At 43.1% G+C, this 24,212-nt stretch overlaps 1 protein-coding gene across 3 annotated transcripts in view; it reads left to right on the forward strand.

The window, feature by feature from the left end:
* The window catches only part of ANO6 (anoctamin 6), a 261,187-nt gene that overhangs the window by 56,146 nt on the left and 180,829 nt on the right, over positions 1–24,212 (forward strand). For 2 of the 3 annotated variants that reach the window (XM_030216966.1, XM_030216968.1), the window contains exon 2: positions 12,339–12,421. The exons of the other annotated variant lie outside the window; for it this stretch is intronic. In XM_030216966.1, the coding sequence (XP_030072826.1) occupies positions 12,339–12,421 (83 nt within the window). The remainder of the gene's footprint in view (positions 1–12,338; positions 12,422–24,212) is intronic. 3 annotated transcript variants of the gene reach the window in all.

Raw genomic sequence — 24,212 nt, forward strand, 5'->3', positions numbered from 1 at the left:
TATTTTGCAGACTCCTAGAACCACCCCCCCCCCCCCCCCAAGAATTTAATAATTTAAACTCAAAAAGCTTGATTACCCTAGTTTTATCCCTCTCACAATGATCCTGTAAAAACACATAATTGGACATCATACTTTTAAATATTAAATGGGAAAAAGCATAAATTAATGTTTTGCTGGGTTTGTATGGCTGTCGGGATCTGTTTTGCTTTGACTGCAGCTACTGTTTGCCACACTAGGCAACCACCTGGGGTGAGGTTTGGGCACAAAGGAATAGCAGTAATTATATCTGATGATCTGAAAATAGCCAAAATGGTAGATAAGGATTATTGCAAAAGCCAGAAAGATGCTTGAGAGCATAGGAGAAGGGCCAGTGGGAAAAAAGGAAGTGATCGTGCTTTCTTATAAGTATCTGGTGAGACCTCATTTGGAGTACTGTGTACAGTTCTGGAGATTGCATCTTTAAAAGTATATTAACCAGGCAGAGTCAGTCTAGAGAAGGAATTCTCAACCCAGTCCTCAGGACACATCTAGCCAGTCAGGTTTTCAGGATATCCACAATGAATATGCATGAATTTACATAGAATGGAGGTAGTGCATGCAAATTTATCTCCTGCATATTCATTGTGGATATCCTGAAAACCTGACTGGCTAGGTATGTCCTGAGGACTGGCTCAAAAACCCCTGGTCTAGAGGGAACATACTAAAATGGTCAGTGATCTTTTTCAAAAGTATATGGTGACAGACTTGATTTAATACATACCTGTATACTTTGGAAGAAAGGTGGGTAGGGAAAATAATACAAGCATCTAAATACATCTACGGTATAAATGCCTAGGAGGCAGGCCTTTTTTATTTAATAGGAAGCTATGAAACATGGGATTATAGGATGAGAGTGAAAGGAGATAGACTCAAGAGTAATGCTTGTGAAAAAGGTGGTGGATGTGTGGAGTAGCCTCCCAGTAGGGGTGGTGCTGAGAAAGCATGGGGCAATTACAGAGGATCTCAGGGGGTGCAGAAGAGATTATAGAGCTTAGAAGTTGGATAGGCAGCTTGAAAAGACCATATGGCAGTGGTTCCCAAACCTGATCCTGGAGGCCCCCCAGCCAGTCAGGTTTTCAAGATATCCACAATGAATATTCATGAGAGGGATTTGCATGCAGTGGAGATAGTGTATGCAAATTTCTCTCATGAATATTCTTTGTGGATATTCTGAAAACCTCAAGAAACAGTAAGGCAGACGATCTGCAAACTCCAAAATGGAAGACAAAAAAACAGATCAGTGGTAGCCCCTGACGCAGCCCTGCTGGGCAAAACACGGCCTGTGTCAGGCAATACATACTTACCAATAAAGTTTATGTATATCTACCATTGATCTGCTTTTTTGTCTTCTATCCTGAAAACCTGACTGGCTTGGGTGCCTCCAGGATCAGGTTTGGGAACCACTGCCATATGCCTTTATTGGCTATCATTTTCTAAGTAAAGCACTGTACTACAAACTCAAGTGCCTTATAAAATTATCCCAATATGCCAACCATATATGTGTTTCGACTTAGGACTTTTACTAAAGCTTAGCATGCTTTAGTGCACTAAATGCTAAGAAACCCATTTTATACCTCTGAGCTTCTTAGCATTTAGTGTGTGCTATTTCCATTATAAATGGGCCCCTTAATGAGTTGCTGAATTTCAGATGTAGAGTGTGGAGTAGTTGAGCTTTGAACCAGAATCTCAAGATTTAGTTTAGTTTATTAAAAACTTTGCTTAACTGCTTTTCCCAAATATAGAAAGAGCTGCCTACTATGTGCAATGCCAGTAGTGGCAGCTGTAATTCAAAAATGGAGTGGAGAAGTAACTGGGTTTGAGTCCCACTTTAGCTCCTTTTGACCTTGGACAAGACATTTAACCATTCATTGCCGCAGGAACAAAAATAGATTGTGAGTTAATTAGAGAGAGGGAAAATACCCACTGTACCGATATGTAATATGTAAACCTCTTTGGTTGTACTACAGAAAGGCAGTATACCAACTACATGAAAGTTGTACTGATAACTTCTGGATTTTTTACAAGGAAATTAAATAGAAAATGGTGAAAATGAAGGCCTTATGGCCCATTGTCTGCCTCTCCATACTGCCTGTTATCTCTTCCTCTTCCTTAGAGACCCTACGTGTTTGTCCCTTGCTTTCTTGAATTCATATACATACTTCTTTTCCACCGGGAAGCCATTCCATGCATCCACTGTCCTTTCCACAAAAGAAGTATTCCCTTAGATTACTTCTGAGCCTAACTCCTTTCACGTTCGTATTATGGCACCTCATTCCAGAGCTTCCTTTCAATTGAAAGAGATTCATCTCCTGTTCATTAATGCCATGGAGGTATTTGACTATTTCTGTTGTATGTCTCCATTGCCTCCTTTATTCCAAAGTATGCATATTGAGATCTTTAAATCTATCTCCATACACTTTATGGCAAAGACCAATGACCACTTTAATAGCTGTCCTCTGGACCAAATCCATCCTGTTTGTATCTTTCTGAAAATGCGGTCTCCAAAGTTGTACACAGTACTCTAAATAAAGTCTTACCAGAGATTTATACTGAGACACTATCACCTTTTTCTTGCTGGCCATTCCTCTCCCTATGCACCCAAGCATCCTTCTGGTTTTCACCATCAACATTTCTACCTTTTTGGCTACCTTAAGATTTTCAGATATGATAACAACCAAGTCTCACTTTTTTTCATGCACAGAAGTACTTCACCCCCTATACTGTACCTCTCCCTCAGCTTTTTGTAGCCCAATTGCATCACCCTGCATTTTTCAGCATTAAATCTTTGCTGCCAAATACTGGGCTATTCCTCAAGCTTCACTTGAGAATAGCCTTCCCATATTCTCTACACCATCAGGTGTATCTACCTCTTTGCATATCTTAGTATTGTCCACAAAAAAGGCTGTTATGGCCGCTGTGGCTGTGTTCCAAGCCCCACACACAGCCTACCTTCAGTTATTGGGGACACGTTCTGCAGCTTTCCATGGGTGGCCTTCCTGGTGCGGTGAATTGGCCATGCTGTTGCCACTTCTGGCACTCCTAGGCATGTATGCACTGAACTTTGATTTAAAGGGCCAGCAGCAGGAACGCCCTATGGATGCCCACTGATAACATCAGAACTAGGGGCCTTATAAGGGATCCTGAGACTCTTCAGGACTGACTTTGCAATGGGTCATCTACCTTGTCTAGAGTTGCAGCCTTGTTCCAGTCTTCATTCCAGCCTTATTTCAGTCTTCATTCCAGCCCTCATCTCCAGCCTTGTTCCAGTCTTCGTCTTCCATCCTGTTGCAACCCTGTTCCAGTCTGTATCTGCCACCCTTCTCCAACCCTGTTCCAGTTCGTGGCTGCAACCATGTTCCTGCCAAGTTCCAGCCTGGCCACCTAGTCTTCAGATCTCCTGGTCTTCAGGTTCCAGCTACTCCCTGAACTCGACACCGTTGGTCAACCCTAAAGGGCTCTTTTCAGAGCCACTCTCCTCCTTGACTTGTCAGGGTACCCCCAGGGGCTCTTTTAAGAACTATTTCTTGGCTTAGTTTCTCTCTGGCCAATCCCCAAGGGCTCTTATAGGAGCCAATCTCTGATTTATTCTTTGTCGAGGTGTGACTCGCTTCTGCCAGCCGGGGTCAGCCTAGCCTTAGGGTTGGTAGGTAGCATAAACCCGACTGCGGCCCAAGGGCTCACCAACCCTAAGTCATGACAAAGGTAAATCTTAGCAGACAGTACTTCCACAGTGGCTCTTACAAAAATGTTAAGAAGAATAAGACCAAAACTTGGTCCTTACAGCAAACCATTGCTTTCCTTAGAGTGAACTCCATTTCCCACTGCCCTTAGTCTCCTTCCACTCAACCAGTTCCTAGTCCAGTCAGTCACTTTAGAATCTACACTGAGAGCACTCAATTTAATTTATAAATCACAGATATGAAACTGTGTCAAAGGCTTTGCTAAAATATAAGCACACTACATGTAAACCTCCCCCTCAATCCAACTGTCTGGCCACTCAGTCAAAGAAATTAATCAGAGTTGTTTGATAAGACCTACTGTTAATAAAACCACATAGACTGAGGTCCTGTAATCCATTTGACTCCAGTGACCTCACTATTCTCTCTTTTAGAAGGGTTTCTATTAATTTATTCACCACCGAGATCAGACTAACCAGCCTGTAGTTCCCAAATTCCTCCTTTCGCTTTTGTGGAGAGAGAACATATCCACCTTTCCCTAGTCCTCTAGAACCACTCCTCACTCTAGAGAAGCATTGAAAAGGTCAGATAGCAGAGCTGCCAGAACTTCCCTATGCTCCCTCCAATACCCTGCCTATCTCTAGATTAGCTAGCACCTCACAAACACAGTTTTCTGAAAATTGTTTGAGGTCTATCACACTGCCATTCCTATGTGTATTTCACTCCCGTGGAACTACTCCTAGCCCTTCATGGATGAACATAGAATAGAAATATCTGTTAAGCAATGCTGCCTTAATCCATATAAGCTTCTACATATTGCTCCCCTCTACCAATGAGTGTCAAAATGTCCATTTTACACTTCCTCCTGCCACTAACCTATCTAAAAAATGCCTTGTACCCCATCCCCCCCCCCCCCCCCCCCCCCCCCCGTTTTACCATATTGGCTATTTTTTCTTACATTTGCATCATTGTTTTTCCTGACTACTTCACTAGTTTCACTTAGCTTTTTCAGGTATTGTTTCATGTGACAAAACAGTGGGTTTTAAGCCTGTGATCTGTATTGATTGTTTCTTGAAGTGTATTTTCTCTAGTTTGGCCAGCAGGTGTTACAGAGAAAAGCTGTTACAAAGAAAAGACTGTTCCTTCTTTAGTTAACACAGATAAGTGGTAACCTGCAGTGATGTGGCCAGCTACTTTTAAAACTTGTTCTGGGCTCAGATTGGCCCAGGAGCTCAATTTATTTAGAATGTTCAGGCTTTTTTTCTCTAGTCTTAGTCAGGGAGAAAAAAAAGAGAAGGATCTCTTTGCTGAGGACCTATGATCAGTTATATTTGATAACTTGTGAGCAGCTATATGCCCTGATCTACATAGTAGGTACTATTTAGATAGTAAACAAATGTTAGTTAGTTTAATTATAGATCTATATTCAGTTACCTGTTATTGTTTTGCTAATTGCACCTTTTCAGTTCATTGTTCTAAATTTTTCATGACAATAAATATTTTTAGTTTATTGCCTCTGCTTGTCTGGACTGACCAAGAATCCTGGTGGTTTGTGTGTTGGGTCTGTGAGTGCTTTCCAGGAACTGTGGGATCACTGGGAGTGTAGCCCCAGTAACCTAGAAATCACTGGGAATAATTTGAGAGGAGGGTGCTAGTGTAGAGCAGAAGCGGCAGGTACAGATGGACCTCAGCTGTGCTGGGGATAGACCCTTTAAGTGGCCTCAGGGTAGCCCCAGGTGGGTGGCTAGGAATTTCATGACAAACCTTGTCTTCTTTTCTTGTAGCAGCGGTGGGATTGTCAGGCACAGTGCGTGGCCTGAGGGTCACCATCCACTGAGTGGTTCCGAGTCTTCTTTTTTTATCTGTAACCTCTAGCCACAGAACACAGTGAACAAGTGCAGCAGTAACAGGGTCCCTGCTGTGGTAAAAGGGGGTCTCAGAGCACATCAAAAATATGCTGACGCCAGTGCAGGCCCCCTTTTAGTGCAGCTTGGTAAAAGGACCCCTGTGTGTAGTCATGTTGCTTCCTTACTTGTTATTGGGTATACAATGGTTTATCAGTTCAAATTTAGAAATGTTTTATGTATGTGATATGTGAATCATGTGTGTTTCTTTTATAGGTTTACCTACAAAATCCAGCAGTATAAAATTACAAGTAAATATCAAAACCAAAACCAACTGTTAAATATAACAAGCAGAGCACTTGATGTAAAACAGCCAGAGGAAATTACCTCAATTTGCAGTGTTCTGTGTGCTATGGTAAAGGATAACAAACAGTGAAATTACCTCATTGTGATATGACTGAGGAACACTGTCTAGGTGAAGTTGGTTGTCTATTTAAAACTGCAAGCCCAGGCTAAATCCTGATCTCTCTTGTAAAAGACCCAAAACAGGTCACAATCGAATTTCTAAAGCCAAAGAGCCACAAATTTTTAAAGAAACTGTAGGGTAGAAAGCAGCAGAGAGCAAACTTTTTTTTTCTTTTTTTTATCAGTTCGAGACACTGAGGCAAATAAGCACTTAATTAAAACAATATAAAGCCTGAGCATTCCCGAGAGATGTAAAAGAACACTCAAAGAAAGCCAAACACTGAATTATTCAGAAAAGAATCACACCAAACAGTAAATTAGAAAAGAATCAAACAGTACTTCTCCCTTAGGTGCATACTGCCCAGCTCCACACGGTCTGTGAAATTAGGGCATCCCAAATCTTATTGCTTAAATCTAAAATAAATTATTTCATACTGCTGTAGAATAAAAGCAATGTTAAAAGCTATTCTGCATGTAAAGCAGTGTTTTATGTGCTGAACTAGGAGCATATACTGCATGAAGTTTTGTGCATACAACCTTTATATATGTAACTTTACCAAAACTGAGTAAAGGTGTTCTCAGGTTCAGGAGAAGTTTGCGTTTATTCATGTACTTTCGAAAATAGGCATTTATGTGTGTGATAAAGAGCAGGTGTTAATGTAAACACACAAACTTCTCAAAGTAATTTTCCTAGTTGAAGTATGTGCATAATTTTGCTTTGCAAAAAATCAAGTGAGAAATGTGTTCTCTGTAACTACCACTATATAGAAGAGTTCTATATAGTGGTAGTTACAGAGAACACATTTCTCACTTGATTTTTTGCAAGAGTTGGGAGAAAAGACCTCAGACGCCCGTGACACCTCCTGTGCTGTTGTAATATTCAACACCAGTGTCTCAGTCACAGTGCTGGCTTCTATCATTGGTTATAAAACCCCCCAACTATTTTCATTAGTGCAAAAACAGTTTCAGAATGTGACAAATAATGAAAAAAGTCAAACTTAGCTTTTATGTGGCAGTGCGGGGCAGTAGAAAAAACAGCCCTACAGGGACCCGTTTTACCATGCGGCTTCCTCAAGGGCCTCAGTACTTCCTTGACTTCTTCTGTAATGCTGCCAGTTCAACTCAATGCCGACGGCCGTGCAGTGTGGCCCCCAACTCTTCTATATAGTGGTAGTTACAGAGAACACATTTCTCACTTGGTTTTTGGACTGTGTTTATCTTTCGTGAGTTTCCAGCGGGTTTTCATACTTTTGCTTTGAAAATTCACCAGTCCAGGAGCGGGGGAGTAGTCTAATGGTTAGAACAGCAGGATGAGAACCAGGGAAAATAGAGTTCAAATGCCGCTCCTTGTGATCTTGGCCAAGCCACTTAACTCTCTGCTGCCTCAGATACAAACTTAGACACCGATGCTCAAAACTCCAGTGCTGTAATGAACAGTGTGTCAGAACAACTCCCTAATGCTGAACACTACTAAAATGCAAATATAGGCGTGCTTATAGCATTGAGCATCTGGAAGTTGTTTGGAAGTTAAGGGGTAGGATGGAGCCTCATGCATGTGCTCAAGAGTTGTGCATTAAGCACAGCTTTTGAGTGTATGCCTAGACCGCCAGAGGGGGTGAAGAGGGAAGGAAGAGGAAGAGGTGCCAGTTATAGTACGTGGCAGCATTTCAGCAAGCAACACGCTGAAATCCGGGGGAAGTGGTTTGCTCGCCAAAACAACAGCAGTTTTCCCCCAGCTATTCCCAAGTGTTTAAATAATCACAATAAATGTGCTATCAGTTCGCGGTCACATTATATCTTATCGGACTGCGTAGCAAATAGCATCATTTTCAGAATTCGGAGAAGTGAAATGCACCTATGGATGTACAAAATTCAGAACGCCATGCCTTGCAGCCCAAGCTGTTCCATGTAATCTTAGACAAACCTGATCAACGAAGCTCTTGATTTCATTTGCTGACAGTTTCCCTCGGCAACAATATTTTGTGCCGCTCCCATGCCATTATTTTGGCATAAACGCAGCAGTATTCTGTCACCTCTTTACTCCGACTCCTCTTCTGGGGCCCCTGGTAACTCTCCCCTCCTCTTTTTTTTGTCAGGATCCCAGGCTGGGTAACGCCAGCTCAACCTTAGGTTTTCAGCGGTAAGGGCACACTTTTTGATTGCTCTCTTGTCTGAGCAGGGCCGTGCCGATGCGGTAAGCGAGGTAAGCGCCGCAGGGGAGCGCCCACCTCTGGAGGGCGCCACCGCGGTGCTTACCCTCGCTCTGCTCCCGCTGCTCCCACCCTACCTTTTTAAAAAAAAAAAGAAATCAGTAAAGCGGCGTGGCAGGCAGCGCAGCTTCGCATCTGCCCTGCTTGTAAAACAAGTAGATCTCCTCGTCGGGCCTTCGCTCACTGGGTCCCGCCCTCGAGGAAATAGGAAGTTACCTCAGAGGAGGGCGGGACCCAGTGAGGGAAGGCCCGATGAGGAGATCTACTTGTTTTACAAGCAGGGCAGACGCGAAGCTGCGCTGCTTGCCACGCCGCTTTACTGATTTCTTTTTTAAAAGAAGGTAGGGTGGGAGCAGCGGGAGCGGAGCACCCCCCCCCCCCCCACCCGCTGTCATCTCGACGGAGCTGGTAGTCGGGTCGGATCAGGGGTGCCCAGATGACAGAAGGGGATAGGGAGGGGAGCCCAGATGGCAGAAGGGGATGGGAGCCCAGGTGGCAGAAGAGGATGGGGTGCCCAGATGACAGAAGGGGATGGGGAGGGGAGCCCAGATGGCAGAAGGGGATGAGAGCCCAGATGGCAGAAGAGGATGGGGTGCCCAGATGGCAGAAGGGGATGGGGAGGGGAGCCCAGATGACAGAAGGGGATGGGAGCCCAGATGGCAGAAGGGGATGGGGTGGGGTGCCCATATGACAGAAGGGGATGGGGTGGGGAGCCCAGATGGCAGAAGGGGATGGGGTGGCCAGATGGGAGAAGGGGTTGGGGTGCCCAGATGGCAGAAGGGGATGGGGTGCCCAGATGGGAGAAGAGGATGGGGAGGGGAGCCCAGATGGGGTCTGGGGCTGAAAGGGGAGGCCCTAATGCAAGGCATGTGGATGAAGGGAGCTGGAACTGGGGGCTGAAAAGGAGGGTAGGTGGGATAAGGGGGCTAGTACTGGGACTGGGGGCTGAAAAGGGACAAGAGCTGAAACTGTGGGGACTGGGGGCTGAAAAGAAGACAGGGAGAAGTGGCTGGGGCTGAAGCTCGGGACTAGTGAGAGAAAAGGGCTGGGTTTGAAACTGGGGGCTGAAAAGGGGACAGTGAGAAGTGGCTGGGGGCCGAAGCTCAAGACTGGTGGGAGAAAAGGGCTAGGGCTGAAACTGGGGACTGGTGGGATAGTGGGGCTGGAACTGGGGGCTGAAAAAAAGGGGCAGAGAGAGGGGACAGATCCTAGATGGAAGGGGGAGTGAGAGGGAGGGCAGACCCTAGATGGATGGGAGAGGGAGGGCAAATGGTGGATTGAGCGGACAGAGAGAAAGGGCAGACAGTGGATGGAAGCGACAGAAAGGGCAGACAGTGAATGGAAGGGGGAGAGAGAGAGGGCAGACAGGGGCAGATGGTGGATGGAAGGGGCAGAGATAGAGGGCAGATGTAGATGGAAGGAGCAGGGAGAGAGGGCAGACATTGGATGAAGGGGACAGCAGAGAGAGCAGACACTGGATGGCAGAGAGAGAACAAAGACAGATGCTGGATGGAAGGAAGGAAGACAGTGAAAAGAAGATGAGGAAAGCAGAAACCAGAGACAACAAACTGTAAATAAAATATTTACTTTTATTTTTTTGCTTTAGGATATAGTAGTATTGTAGCTGTGTTAATAAATGTTTATAATAGGTAATCTTTTTATTGGACTAATTTTAATACATTTTGACTAACTTTCGGAGAACAAAACCCCCTTCCTCAGGTCAGGATAGGATACTGTAACAGCACTATACTGTATTGACCTGAGGAAGGATGTTTTGGCCTCTGAAAGCTAAATGTATTAGTCCAATAAAATGGTATTATTTTATTTTCTATATTTGTTTTATTTCTATTTGTTAATTTGTAAAGTGGTGATTGGTTCTTGTTAGTTTTTTTCAAATTTACATCTGCAGTCTTTATATTTTGCACAGTACTAGGGGACATTTTCTGTTTCTGTGGTGTTGCATTGTATGCAGAGTCTGGCATCTTGGGGGTTCAGTTTAATTTTTGTCTAAATAGCGTTTGGAATATGTCCACTTTGAGAATTTACATCTGCTATCTTATTTTGCAATGTATAGCAATTTGTTTCTAAGAATATTGCTGACAATTCCTGTCAGTGTGGCAAGTGGTGAGCGATCATTTTCACCGGGGGGGGGGGGGGGGGGCATGATCATTTTCACGGGGGGTAGGGGCGCCAACTGATAGTCTGCAGGGGGGCGCCAGAGACCCTAGGCACGGCCCTGTGTCTGAGCATTGGTGGGATAGGAAATGGCCTCATTTGTATTGTTGTCTGGCAAGCTCATTGTTTTCCGTGGTAGGACCTTTTGAGCATTGTGCGCTGGTAAACACAGGCGCTAGTCCGGCACTAATGGTCTCTTGTGCCCGTGTTTACTTCTGAACATTGCTAGTGGCATTTTTACTGAACTATGTTAAACTCTAATGCATGCTTAAAGATGCACGCTTAAAGGGAGAAAAAAGGCTTACCACAAAACACATGCTGGCTAATATTCAAAGCAAGTTAATCTGCCAGGAATGACTGCCAACCAGTTAACTCACTTATCAGCAGCTATCCAGTCATTTTCTGCAGCACTTAATCGGTTGTCTTCGCTGAAAATGACCAGTTATCGCTAAAGTGCAAGCCAGCTATGTCAGGGGCACTTTGGTCTGACCCAATATGGCTGTTTTTATATTCTTAACCGGGCAGTGTTAGCGCATAAATAGGACCACATAAATAGCTGTCCTATGTTTATATGCTAACGAATGGCCGGTTAGATCTAAATATCAAGTTAACCGGGCATGTGCTATATGACTTTTGAAAAAAAAAAAAAAGAATATTCAATGCCAGCAACCGGATATGGCTCGGCATTGAATGTTCAACACCACAGGCAGACATTAACATGCTGCCCACCTCCCCGCCCCCGACTGGCTGAATATTGGGGGGTGATAATTTTCCCTTTTGCAAGTGATAACCATGCAGTATTTTGTTTTTTACATTTTTTTGGGAGGGGGCATGTAAGAGGCAGAGAATGGGCATGGAAGTGCTAGTCAGCTAATGTGCTCATATTAGCGTGCACTAAATGAATAACACAGGTACGTAGGATCTCTAAGGGAGTGATAGGGAGAGTAGATAGCATGGATGGGCAGACTGGATAAGCCATATGGTCAAATTGGAGGCAGTAAGAGCTCCTGCGTTAGCACACGACCAGCAAATAAAATAAAAAATGCCTGTTTTATGGACATGCTAGAAATGAGCTTAGTGAACAAGAAAGTCCTGCATTAGGATGCACTAAGCCCATTTCATAGTGCAACTTAGCAGTGGCATAGGATGCATCTCCTGCGCCCACCCACCCACCCCACCCACGGTACCTTAAAATCATCTCTGCTCCAGTCTTTGCTCGGGCAGCAGCAGCGGCACTCATAGGCTGCCTGCCGCTTGCACTGGGACTTCCTCTCTGAACCGTCCCATCCTTTACAAAACAGGAAGTTGTGTCAGAAGGGGTGGCACAGTTCAAAGAGGAAGTCCTGGTGCAGGCCACAGGCAGCCTATGAGTGCTGCTGCCGCTGCCCAGGTGAAGACTGGAGCAGAGATGATTTTAAGGTACCGGGGGTGGGGTGGGTGGGTGGGCGCAGGAGATGCATCCTATGCCACTGCTAAGTTGCACTATGAAATGGGCGGGGGGGGGCAGATCTGATAGGGGGTGCGTACGCAACACATGCATCTTGAATAAATATGTCACTTCTTCATAGTAAAAGGGCCCCTTAGATTATAAACCCTTGAGAAACAGAAAAAAACTATGGTGCCTGAGTATAACTCACCTTGGACAGCTACTCATAAGGCATGAGATAAATAAAAATAAATACATTTACTAAACCGTGCAAGAAGGAGTATGCATATGCTATTTCACATGCACCTGGTTATAACATTACCCTCTAATGGACACAATCATGAATATATGCAATTTGTATAATCCCAGAATCTCTTACAATACTGTGTCTATGAATTGTACTTGTATGAGCTTATGAAAAACAATGAGCCATTCATTCATTCATGAATTTATTATGCTTACGTGTTGCCTTTTTTTCCCCCTTCTTTTGTTTCCTACTTAGTCCTGGACACCATGGAACAAAGTATTACTCCTACCTATGGAGCGATGCAGGAACAACAGCCACCACCACGCGTGCCAGATTTCGTGAGTGAACTTTAGTTTATATTCCTTTACTTATAATTTTTGTATTGAACTGAAGCAACTATTACTAATAACAATAATAATAATTATTATTATTATTATTTCTATAGTGCTACTTGACATACACAGCACTGTACTCAGTGGTGTGCTGGAGTTGGCTCGCACCAGCTTGTGAGAGCTGTTTGTTAGTTTTTTAAGAATTTCAGGAGCTGGTTGTTAAAGTAGCTACTTTAACAAGCAGTTCCCAAAATTTGGGCTTGTCGTGCCTCCTCTTGGCGTCCTCCTTCCTTGTGGCTTTCTCGGGCATCTCTTCCCCACCCCACCCCCTCCACCTGATGCAGCACCTCTTCTTCTTGCAGGGATTAACATTTTTAAAGCAGTGCTGGGCCGGCATCATCAGGAAAAGCAGGCTGCTTCCTTTCTTCAGCCTGTCCCGCCCCTCCCTCTCCGTCTCACCCCACCGCCTCCCCATCTCCACACGCCCTCCCCACACCCCCACACTCTGTCACTCCCCTCCCCCTCCCCATCCCCATGCCACACAGTTACCTTGACTTGACCCCCTCAAAAGAAAGCCATCCCCTTCTATATATTTCCCTTCCCCCCACCAAATCTTTTTCTAGCCTGCCTCCACCCACCTGTTTTTTTACATCTCCCTCACCCCTCTACCCACATTCCACATCCCCTTCCCTACCTTGCCTTAGTGTCCCCTGGTGGTCTAGTGGCCTCTTCAGGGCAGGAAAAGAGCCCACTCTTTCCTGCCCGGCGATGCCACTGCCCGCTCACTGCAGGTACCACTTCAAAATGACTACCAGCACTTCAAGCGGTGACCTTACAAGACTTCTGGAAGTCTTGTGAGGCCGCTGCTTGAAGTCTCAACAGTCATTTAGAATGGACACCGTTAGCAAGCTGCAAGGACTGCGGGAGACTTACTTGTCCTCTTTTTAAGGCCATGGTGGAACATCTGATTCCAGCCTGCCCATTTGTCCACAAACCCGGACAAACGACAGGCTGAAAAAACCCGCCCGGACCTCCCACAGTGTGCTCAAAAAGAAGACATGTCTGGGTAAAACCGGACATATGGTAACCCTAGTAATAAATAGAAATAAAAACAAAAAATAGAAAAGAAAATAAGATGATCCCTTTTTTATTGAACTCTTATTACATTTTTTTTAATTAACTTTCAAGGGTAACCCTTATTTTTCAGATCAGAAATGAGCAAATATTGACAAACATCAGAATATATAAGTGAAACACAAAAGCATTCAAATGACAGTCTCACAGGAAGAGGGTGGGGGTGGGTTAGGTGAGAAACAGGGAGAGCTGGGTGGGTGAGAGACAAGGAGAGATGGATGGGTGATAAGAGGGTGAAAACCCAGATCTTTGTTAAGTCCTGTCTGGTATTTCATCATTTTGAATTCAAAGGTCTTACGTTCCTGGATTGCCTTTAAATTTCCTTTTAGTACTCTCACCATAAAATCACTGATGCAGTGTTCTGTTTTTTTTGTAAAGTGCTGTACTTTACTAAAAGGAATCTCATTCTTTTCCATATGGTATTTCACAGGGATCATTCTTTTGTTTCTATTATTCAATATTTGGCTCCTGTTAGTGAAATTGTTAAAATGTAAATTGAAGTGTCATATCCACCCAGATGATTTTCAGATTTTTTGTGTGTGTATGACTCTTATGAAATTACTCCATGGATACAAGTGCCCATGATGAATGCATGTACTAGCAAACAACCTTGGTGAGTGTAAGGTTTGGGCAGAGTATGGGCAGTCATGATTTACATGCATATGTATGTATTCATGCTTACAGTACATGTAAATGTCTGCAGCTTCATTTTAGCCAATTTCTGCTCCCTTTCAGGGGCAATTTTATAGAAATACATAGGTGTTTGTATACCTTCATAAAATAGGGTACTAATAGGTATTGCTTGACCTCTAATTCTAAGCAACTTTATAAGATTACCCACTATATACTTAGGAGCACAGTTTCAATATTTTGTAAAGCCTGATTAGCATGGGTGCAAAACTTGATTGTCTTGAACACACACATTTGCTTGGGAAGAAACATGCAGAAATAGCTTGGGCAAAAATGAGATGTTCTCTTTGAATGTTAGAATGTTTCCTGATTTTGCAAAAGCCAACTACTACTACTACTACTACTATTTAGCATTTCTATAGTAGTAGAAGTAGTAGTAGTAGTAGTAGTAGTAGTAGTAGTAGTAGTAGTTCCCAGAGAAGACATAAGCAATTTTTTTTTAATCATTTATTTATAATTTTTTCATTTTACAAGGATCACTTGCAAAACAGTAAAACAGAGATGATTGTACATTAAAACAATATTAGAAGAAAACAATCTCAACAAGATAAATGGATTTTATACAATCTTTCTCTTTCTTAGACCACAAAATAAATAGGGAGAGTGAAACAAGACAAGGAGATCAATTTAAACAACAGCAAACAAAGAAAACGTGGTATTAACCCGATTATCCCCAGTTATTATTTATCTAAATCATTATTCCACATTGATCATCTGGTTGGTTTCTTCAAGACCATAACGGTGCATAGTCCCATCAATTTCATTGGAAACATACTTATTGTCCAATATTAGTGAAAGTAATACACCTGATTTCATTTTTTCCCCTTTAAAACCAGAAATTGTTTAACAATACAAACCCTTGAATCTCCAATCCAATTCCCGCTGATTAAAGTAATCCCAGTTTCACAGGCTTCACTCCTTTTGAATTAATATATTAAGAGAAATCATTTCAGAGGAAAAAAAACATTAGGAGTCATACCCGGAACTCTGGGAAAACAACAATCTCGATATTAATCATCTGTAACAATATTCATTTTGTTCAAATTTTTCTGGTCTTTTATCATTTTCAAATCTTAACCGTTTCCTACTTCAGTAGAATTTCATTTGCTGTATATTCTCAAAGGATTCCATTAGATTATCCATGTGGCTCATTAACAAAACTATATCTAAAGCAAAGTCATTCTCTACCACCGTCAGGTCCTGGAGCACCCTCCAGATGACATTCAATGCAACCTCCACGGGAGCCAAAAACTCCAAGCTGATAACTCTTAAGGGTTTAGGAGTAGCACCGCCGACACGGGTTCAGCTGTAAACTACTTCCGTTTCAGCATACACTCCTGACTCACTCCTCCACTCCTTTGGGCATGGTGGTTAAATGATTTTTGAGTGATGAAGTTGTTTCCAGGTCCAAGAGCATCGACGCTCCTTCGTCGGCGCTAATCAAAGGACTCATCAACCCAGTCATCTATGGGCAGCTCGTCACACAGCGGTCCCACACTTGCTGCACAGGGGAGAAAACGCTGGTCATCGGCGGCTGACCCCCCATTGTCCCCTTCCTCTGTTAAGGCAACTGCAATGCAGAGAGGAAATTTCAAGTGAACAAAAACTGAACTTCAGAGGACAGCTGGGCCGTTGAGTGTACGAGCTTCAGGTCACCATCTTTCCCCTCTCCCTAATTTGGGACACTCTTTGTCTGGTTTCTCCTCAGAGGCCTGTCTGATATGGATAACCCTTCAGCATAGTCATTGAAACACGGAAGCCCCTCCACCACTTACAAGGTGGTGTCCCTTCGGAGGGGCATAAGCAATTTTTATTGTAATATCCTACGCTGTTGGCTATAGGGGCTTTTTTGTACTTAAATTTCCTTTTGTGCGTATGGTAAAATATCATTCTAATACTTATATATTCTTTGAAGCATCTCAACTTGTTTTGTATTTGAGTAACAAAACTGTTGAAACATAGATCCTATTTACTTGTCCCAAGCTGTCTTGAAATCAGATACTGCTTTTGTCTCCACCACTTAACCGGAAGACCGTTCCACGAATTCACCACCCTTTCTCTGAAAAAGTATTTTCTCATGTTACTTCTGAGTTTATCCCCTTTCATCTTCATCCTATGCCCCCCCCCCCCCCCCCCCCCCCGTTCCAGAGGTTTCTTTCAATTAAAAGAGACTCACCTCCTGTGCATTTATGCCACATAGGTATTTAAATATCTCTATCATATCTCCCCTCTTCTTCCTTTCTTCCACAGAATACATATTGAGATCTTTAAGTGTGTCCTCCTACACTTTATGGCAAAGACCACTGACCATTTTAGTAGCCACCCTCTGGACTGATTCCATCCTTTTTGAAGGTGCAGTCTCCAGAATTGTCCTGGCCATTCCTCTCCCTATGCACCCAAGCATCCTTCTACCTTTCGCCTTTGCCTTTTCTACCTGTTTGGCCACCTTAAGATCCTCTTTTGTGCACAAAAGTTCTTCACCCCTAAACTGTACCATTCCCTCTGGTGTTTGCAGCCCAAATGCATGACCCTGCATTTTTTTAGCATTAAATCTAAGCTGCCAAATTCCAGACCATTCCTCTAGTTTTGCTAAATCCTTCTTCATGTTGTCCACACCATCAGGGGTGTCTGCCCTATTGCAGATTTTGGTATCATCCACAAAGAGGTAAACCTTACCAGACAGCCCTTCAGCAATATCGCTTACAAAAATGTTAAAAAGAACCGGCCCAAAGACCGAACCTTGTGGCACACCACTGGTAACATCCTTTTCCTCAGAATGAGCTCCATTTACCACTACCTTCTCTGTTGCCTTCCACTCAACCAGTTCCTAACCCAGTCAGTCACTTTAGGACCTATACCGAGGGCACTCAGTTTGTTTATTAGTCGTCTATGCGGAACCATGTCAAAGGTTTTGTTAAAATCTAAATACACCACAAATAGTGCTCTCTCTCGAGCTAACTCTCTGTTCACCCAGTTAAAAAAATTAATCAGATGGTCTGACAAAACCTGCATGTAGTGAAACCATGTTGCCTCGGGTCCTGTAAGCCACTGGATTCCAAAAACTTTACTATTCTCTGTTTTAGAAGCATTTCCATTCATTTACTTACCAGACTTACCAGCCTGTAGCACCCAACCTCTTTCTTCTTTCCGCTTATGTGGAGAGGGACCACATCTGCTCTTCTCCAGTCCTCCAGGACCATTCCAGACTCTAGAGAAGCATTGAAAAGGTCAGCCAGCGGAGCCATTATAACTTCCCCTAAGTTCCTTCAGTACTCTGGGATATATGCCATCAGGCCCTATCACTTTGCCCACTTTTAGTTTAGCTAGCACCTCAATAACACAGTCTTCTGAAAATCATTCAGGGACTACCACTCCTCCATTCCTATTTATGTTTGTCTTCTGTGGTCCTGCTCCCAGCCCTTTAGCTGTGAACATGGGACAGAAATATTTGTCAAGCAATTCCACCTTTTCTTTATCCCCTTCACCTCTGAGCCTCACAGTGCCACTTTTGCACTTCCTCTGATCACTAACATATCTAAAAAAATGTTTTATTCCTCCATTCTTCAAATCTAAACTAAAAGCCCACCTTTTTGATGCTGCTTTTAACTCCTAACCCTTATTTACTTTGTTCAGAACCCTTATTTTATCATCCTCACTTTAATATTCCCTTATCTCGTTTGTTATGTCTGTCTGTCCTAATTAGATTGTAAGCTCTGTTGAGCAGGGACTGTCTCTTCATGTTCAAGTGTACAGCGCTGCATACGTCTAGTAGCACTTTAGAAATGATAAGTAGTAGTAGTAGTAGCATTTTACCGTATTGGCTGTTTTTTCTTCCATTGGCATGTTGGCTTTCCTGACTACTCAACCAGCTTCTCTTCGCTTTTCCAGATATTGTCGCCTGTCTTCTGCAATCTCTTGTAGTTTATAAAGGCTAACCTCTTTTTCCTTACCTTTTCAGCTACTACTTTTGAGAACCAAGGCAGCCTCCTTTTCCTCTTACTTTGTTTTCCTTATAAAAAGGTTTGTTATCCTTACAATAGCTCCTTTTGGTTTTGCTCCCTGCTTTCCTACTTCTTCCAGATGTTCCTATCCAGACAGCAATTCATTAAAGTAATCCCTCATTTGAATAAAATTAGTTTTTTTTAACATCTAGAACCTTCACTTTTGAATGAACCCTCTCTACTCCTATCTTAATATTAAACCACACCATCTGGTGATGATCACCTACTGTAACATATTCTCAAAATGCATATCTTATAAGGAAATTGAATGGGAAGTATTGGCATATGTTAGGGGTACATTCCTCCCTCTAACAACTCCCCAAATTTGCATATCACAGAAATAGTAATATGGGTGAATTGTTGGCACATCAGTGGGCCAATTTATAGTCTAGTGGCCATTCTCCATGTGGTCATTGTATTTACTATAAATATTTTATGTCTGTTTCTGGTTAGAATTCCTCACTCTACAGCAATGTTCCATCTAAAAATCTATTATGAATTGTCAAAGTGAACAGGTTGTGAATTGTATAATGTGTCCATGCAGATTGTATTATATTGGTCAAGCCCTCAGGCAGATTAAATATTGCATATCTGAACATATTACAACATTAGGATTCAGAAGAGGGAAGCACCCTTGGTTGAACACTGGCTATTTGCAAAACATTCTTTGGAAGATTTACGATATATGTTTTTGATACAGGTGCACTTACAAAGGGGTGGGGATGTGTCAACTACATTGTTACAACGGGAACAATGATTCATTTTTACTTGGAAAACAATGGCCCTGGGTGGCTTGAATAATAAGGTGGAGTGGTTAATATGATGGGGATAAGGACTGGAGGATTCAGTGATGTTTGACCAATCGTGAATTGAGGGAGGTCATGCTGATGTAATGATATACGTGCGTAGTGACATGGTGGGAAGTAATAGTATTTTATGGTAGTTGCTGACTCACTATGACTGAGGTTTCTGTATTTTCCTGGTAAGCTGCCATTGCTTGTATTAGGATTGTAATGTGATGTATTTCATTTTGATTGAGTATAAAGTATTTTTCTACTTTTGGGGGGTGGGTTGTTTGTGTTTTTTGTGTATATGTGTTATAGGTTATGTGTTTGTTCCTCCTGAAGAAGCATTTATAGTGAAATATGCAGGGCTGGTCTTAGGCAGGGGCGACAGGTGTGGTCGCAGAGGGCCCCGTGCCTCCAGGGGCCCCGCGGCACTCTCTCCTGCTCCCTGCCATTGCCGTGATCTGACACCTTGCCTCCCCTCCCCCGAGCCCCAGGGTGCCCTCCCGGCACATACGTGAAGCCACCCTGGTGATCTTTTGGAGTCTTCAGGGCAGGAAAGATCCCCAATCTTTACTGCCCGCTGCCTTCGCTGACCCCCTTGTTGCCGCTTCGCTCTTTAAAAATGGCTGCCGAGACTTCCAGCGGCACATAGTTGCCAATTTTATTTGCTCTCCTTAGAAATTGTAAACCACATAGTTGCCTCAGGGATCACTTGCTATATGTCAAGAGAAGAAAATAGTGTGCCTAAGCTATGCTCTAATTAAAACCCGCTGAGAACTACAGGTGGAGAGGACACTTGATTAGTGATCTTACAGGGCGTTTTAGAGCCTGTTGGGAGATCTGGATATTGATTGATTTTGTACCGAAGATTGAAGGTCACAGGATTCATTATTGGGTACAGGACTGAGCTCTTCTCTTTTATATTATTTACATATTTTTGATGAAAAACATTTTGAGAGTCAGTGGTTGAGTCAAATAAGGGCAGTGGCCTTGAGCCAGCTCATTGAATGCATTGCTATGTGTTATGTTTTTTAAGTGTATGAATAAAATTTCATTTTTTTATTATTTAAATAGTTGTATGACTATACCAGCACTAATTATTGTGGTTATTATTGGATGTCTGAATGTTATGAATTTACTCCTATTTACATATAGTCCATTTTACCACCAAACATTCTTTCTCGGTAGTGGAATGTTGCTGCTTGGTCTCATTCAGCTTCCTGCTGAGATATAAAATAGGGTGCTCCTGTTCCCTTATCCCTTGACTCAGTACTGCACCTAAGCCTACCTCTGAGGCATCAGTTTGTAAAATGAATTCTTGGTGGAAATCTACATTCTTCAAAACTGGCTCCTTATACAAGGCTTCCTTTAAAAGAGTAAAGGCGCAGTCTGCAATACATCCCTCTTTAACTTATTGGGCTGAGAGTTCCATAACAGTGCTGTGAGGTCAGCAGCTAACTTGGAAAGTTAAGGATAAACTTCTGATAGTATCGTATCAGGCCTAACAATTCTCACAACTGCTTCTTGGTCTGGGGAGGGGGGGGGGGGGGGTCTTTACATTTTGGATTGCTTCTACCTTTGAGGACATAGGTTTTACCCAATCTCCCCCTACACAATGGCCTAAATACTGGACTTCAATCTGACCCAAGCCTCCTAGTCTTTCCCAGGTCCCCTATCACTCCTTGATCTTCAAAGGGAAATATGTCTCTTAATTTGAATTTTTCTGCTTCCTCTGTGGGGTAGTCCTTTGACCGGATGGATACCCAACCTTCCTTAGAGGTTAACTCTTCCTTCATCCCCACCTAATCCTGACCTAATATTAAAGGAAAAGGAAGCCTCTCCACTACTGCTACTTTTAGGGATTGCGTCTTTCCCTCCCACATGATCCCAATTTCAAAAGTGGCCTCCTGTTTGATGTCCTCATGAACACACCGGACTTACACTGCCCCACTAAATGTCCCCTCCTTTCTCCCAATGCCTATCCTTTTGGCAAGGGGCCCTGACATCAGTGACTGGTATTTACCCGTGTCCAACAGTTCTACTAGATCCAGCCCAGCCATCTTCATCCTTCATTATAAGGCCTAGTCCAACCCTCCTTCAGTTTGGAAGGAGCCAGTGCTGGTATCCGAGACTGAACACTCCATTAGTCAACATTATCTCTTAAAATGGCCTTCTTCCCCACAACTTAAACACCTTAAGGGGGGGTGTTGGATTTCATGACAAGGGCCACCACTTGTGCATTCCCACCATCTTTTCCGTACCTCCTTGGGAATTACCCTTGCTGCCCTTCTATTGGTTTTCCCTTTTTTTCCTTTGATAATTTCCACAAATCGAGGGGTCGCCCAAGGGGGAAAACTTTTCGTGGGGAAGATTCTCCCTGCTTCCCATTCCCCATTCCTTCAGCTAGGGTTGTGGCTTCCCCTGTTGTCTTTGGTCCTTGCCACGTGACCCATATCTTGGCTAAGGAAGGTAGAATGGGTTAGAAATTGCTCTATAGTTTGCCACTCAGGTTCTAACCATTGGGTGGTCCAATCCATAAGATTTTGCTCTACTACCCTTGGCCATTCCCCCTTGTACTTGTTTATAGTCCAGGGCTTTGTTGGCATCCAGTGCTCTATATGCTGCTTGGGCTTCACCTTTTAAATACAGAGCCTGATAGCCCACTGCTCTACTGGACATCCAACCACTGTGGCTATCCTTTCAAAAGTAGTCAAATAGACCTCTGGGTCGTCCCTAGATCCCAACTTGGTCAAAGTCAGTCTCTTTGTCCAATCCATGGGGTTTGGCCCTGGGGTCCTGCTAGAAGGGTCACAGTCTTTTGTAATCCATTGGCCAGGCATTGTAGCTCATTCATTTGTGCTTCCATCAGTTGCAGCATGGGTTGCTGTTGCTGCCACTGTCTCTCCATGGCTTGGGAAAACTGGTGTTCCAAGGCCTCTTGGTGCACCTGCATCTGCTCCGCCATCCACTTGAGTGCTGCTTCTGATTTCATGGTCCTATAGAACAAAAACGAACACAAGGACAACTCCTCAAGCACAATCCCTCCCCTCCCCCCCCCAGCCAAGGTACCCTTTACCTGGTTTTATTGGGTAGGAGCGCCTTCCCCAAGGGGACACATATCTGTTGCTCTTCAGGCGGTTTCAGTCAATTCCACCACTACCACAAATTATTGACTATTGTCCTCTGGATTCGTTTCTCTGTCCAGAAGTCAATCTACTGTAGTAATCCAGTCAAAAGCTGTATCCACGATCTGTCATTAAGGGGTCATTTTACTAAGCCGTGGAAAAAACATGCTAGTGCTGGATGCACTTAGGTGTCCTGTGGTAAATTACAAATGATCTCGCTAAAAAGATTTTTTATTTTTTGGTTGAGGATTGTGTCAGGGTGGGTGTGCCTCTGCTAATCAATTAGCACATCTACATTACTGCATGCAAACTGATTAACACGGGATTAACATGTGAGCTCTTACCTCCTACAAAGTGGGTGGCAGTAAGTGCCCATGTGGTAATTGTTTTTAATGACTGCATGCTAATGGTGACATTAGTGCATGGCCATTAATTGAAAAAATATAAAATCAGCCATTTTACTGCCGCTGTAAAAATGGCCTTAGCACATGAGAAAAGCTCGTTTAAGGGCACACTAAGGCCACTTTCTAAAATAGCTTAGTAAAAGGACCCCTAAATGAACAGGTAAATCCAGTTCTACTTTTGCCCCATTACATCCCTGGATTTGTAGTTCCAGATTTTATTTTTCATTATATTTATGCCTATGTGTTTTCACCACATTGGCCCGGGGGTTGCAGTAGGCTGGGGGGCAGCATTCATGAAAGCCCCTAGTTGTGCTGAAGCCTGCTGAGGCTCTTAAAGATGCAGGGTGAAACCAGGACATCGTGATGTGCGGTGACAATATCAGTGACGAATGGGGAAAAATAGCTCAATGGCTCCAGAGTTTCCCCAGAACATTTTGTAAGCCACTGCCACCTATAAAATTATTAAAAATATAAAAAATAAGTTGGAGGAAATCAGGGAAAAGTCCTTATCAGATGGACAATGTTTTAATAGCGATGTGCACGATTGCGCAATTGCAAATGGAAAAAAAGACCATGAATTATGCATATCCGGCTCAGAGAATGCTGGGATTAGCAGGAGGGCTGTTCGGAGCTCAGAGATGGCCCAAAGTTGGAGCGTGCTCAGTGAGATCACTGGAGACCTGCACTGACACCTGCTCTATTTAAATAAAGTTTTTTATGGTTTTAAAATTATTATTATTATTAGCATTTGGATAGCGCTACTGGATGCACGCAGCGCTGAATACCTGATACAGAAAGCTTGAAAATATTTTTTTAAATATATAATAGAGGTGTAGAAAGGTGGTAGAGGTGTGCTATGAACCTAGTTATGGTCTGTTTTTATGCAAAATGTTGCGTTTTGGTGGTCACGCATTTTGAGTAATTTAAGGTGTAGAAAAATCAAAATTTCACATAATTCATGTTTATACATGGCTGTGACTAGATCCAGGTTTTTTAAAGCAAAAACAATGGTTTTAAATAGTAGTCTTAATCAAAAATAGTGTATAGATTGTAAAGGAGGTTTGAGCTGTATGAGAGCTGCTTCCTGATTGTCCGCACAGGTTAAGAAAGGAGCTAGGGAAAAACAGCTATTGTAGAGAGCAACGGAAGACATGAAAGAGAGAAGAGGTGCTTCTTGGATTCTCTGACTGAAAGAGTGGAATTTGAGGAATAAATGTAAATGTTTGAGTGGAATAATAAAGAAACGTTTGAATGTAAAGTAACTGTGAATATTGGGAAGGTTTATTTAAATTTTGAGCAGAAAAACTTAATCTTAATTCTTCTCTGAGGAGGGAATTTGCTGCTAAATTGTTAAACTTGAAAAAGTATTTCAAGGAAGTGTAATTTGGTGAGGAATTTAATTAAAATTCTGAAGAATAGAAAAATATTTCTAAGAGATTTGGGCTCCTGTTTACAAAGCTGTGCTAGCGGCTGGCGGTGCAATACTGCCGACACAGCCCATTCACTTTGAATGGGCAGTGTTGGCATTGCTACACGGCAGCTGCTAATGCAGCTTTGTAAACGGGTGGGGGGGGGGGGTTGTTCTGTGACTTCTAAGTAGTGTGGAGATACTCTAAAAGATTGGAGAGATTGTGTATGGAACTGTTATAGTACTG

Source organism: Microcaecilia unicolor, chromosome 10, assembly GCF_901765095.1.
Source record: "Microcaecilia unicolor chromosome 10, aMicUni1.1, whole genome shotgun sequence".
In the NCBI taxonomy this organism is placed as follows: domain Eukaryota; kingdom Metazoa; phylum Chordata; class Amphibia; order Gymnophiona; family Siphonopidae; genus Microcaecilia; species Microcaecilia unicolor.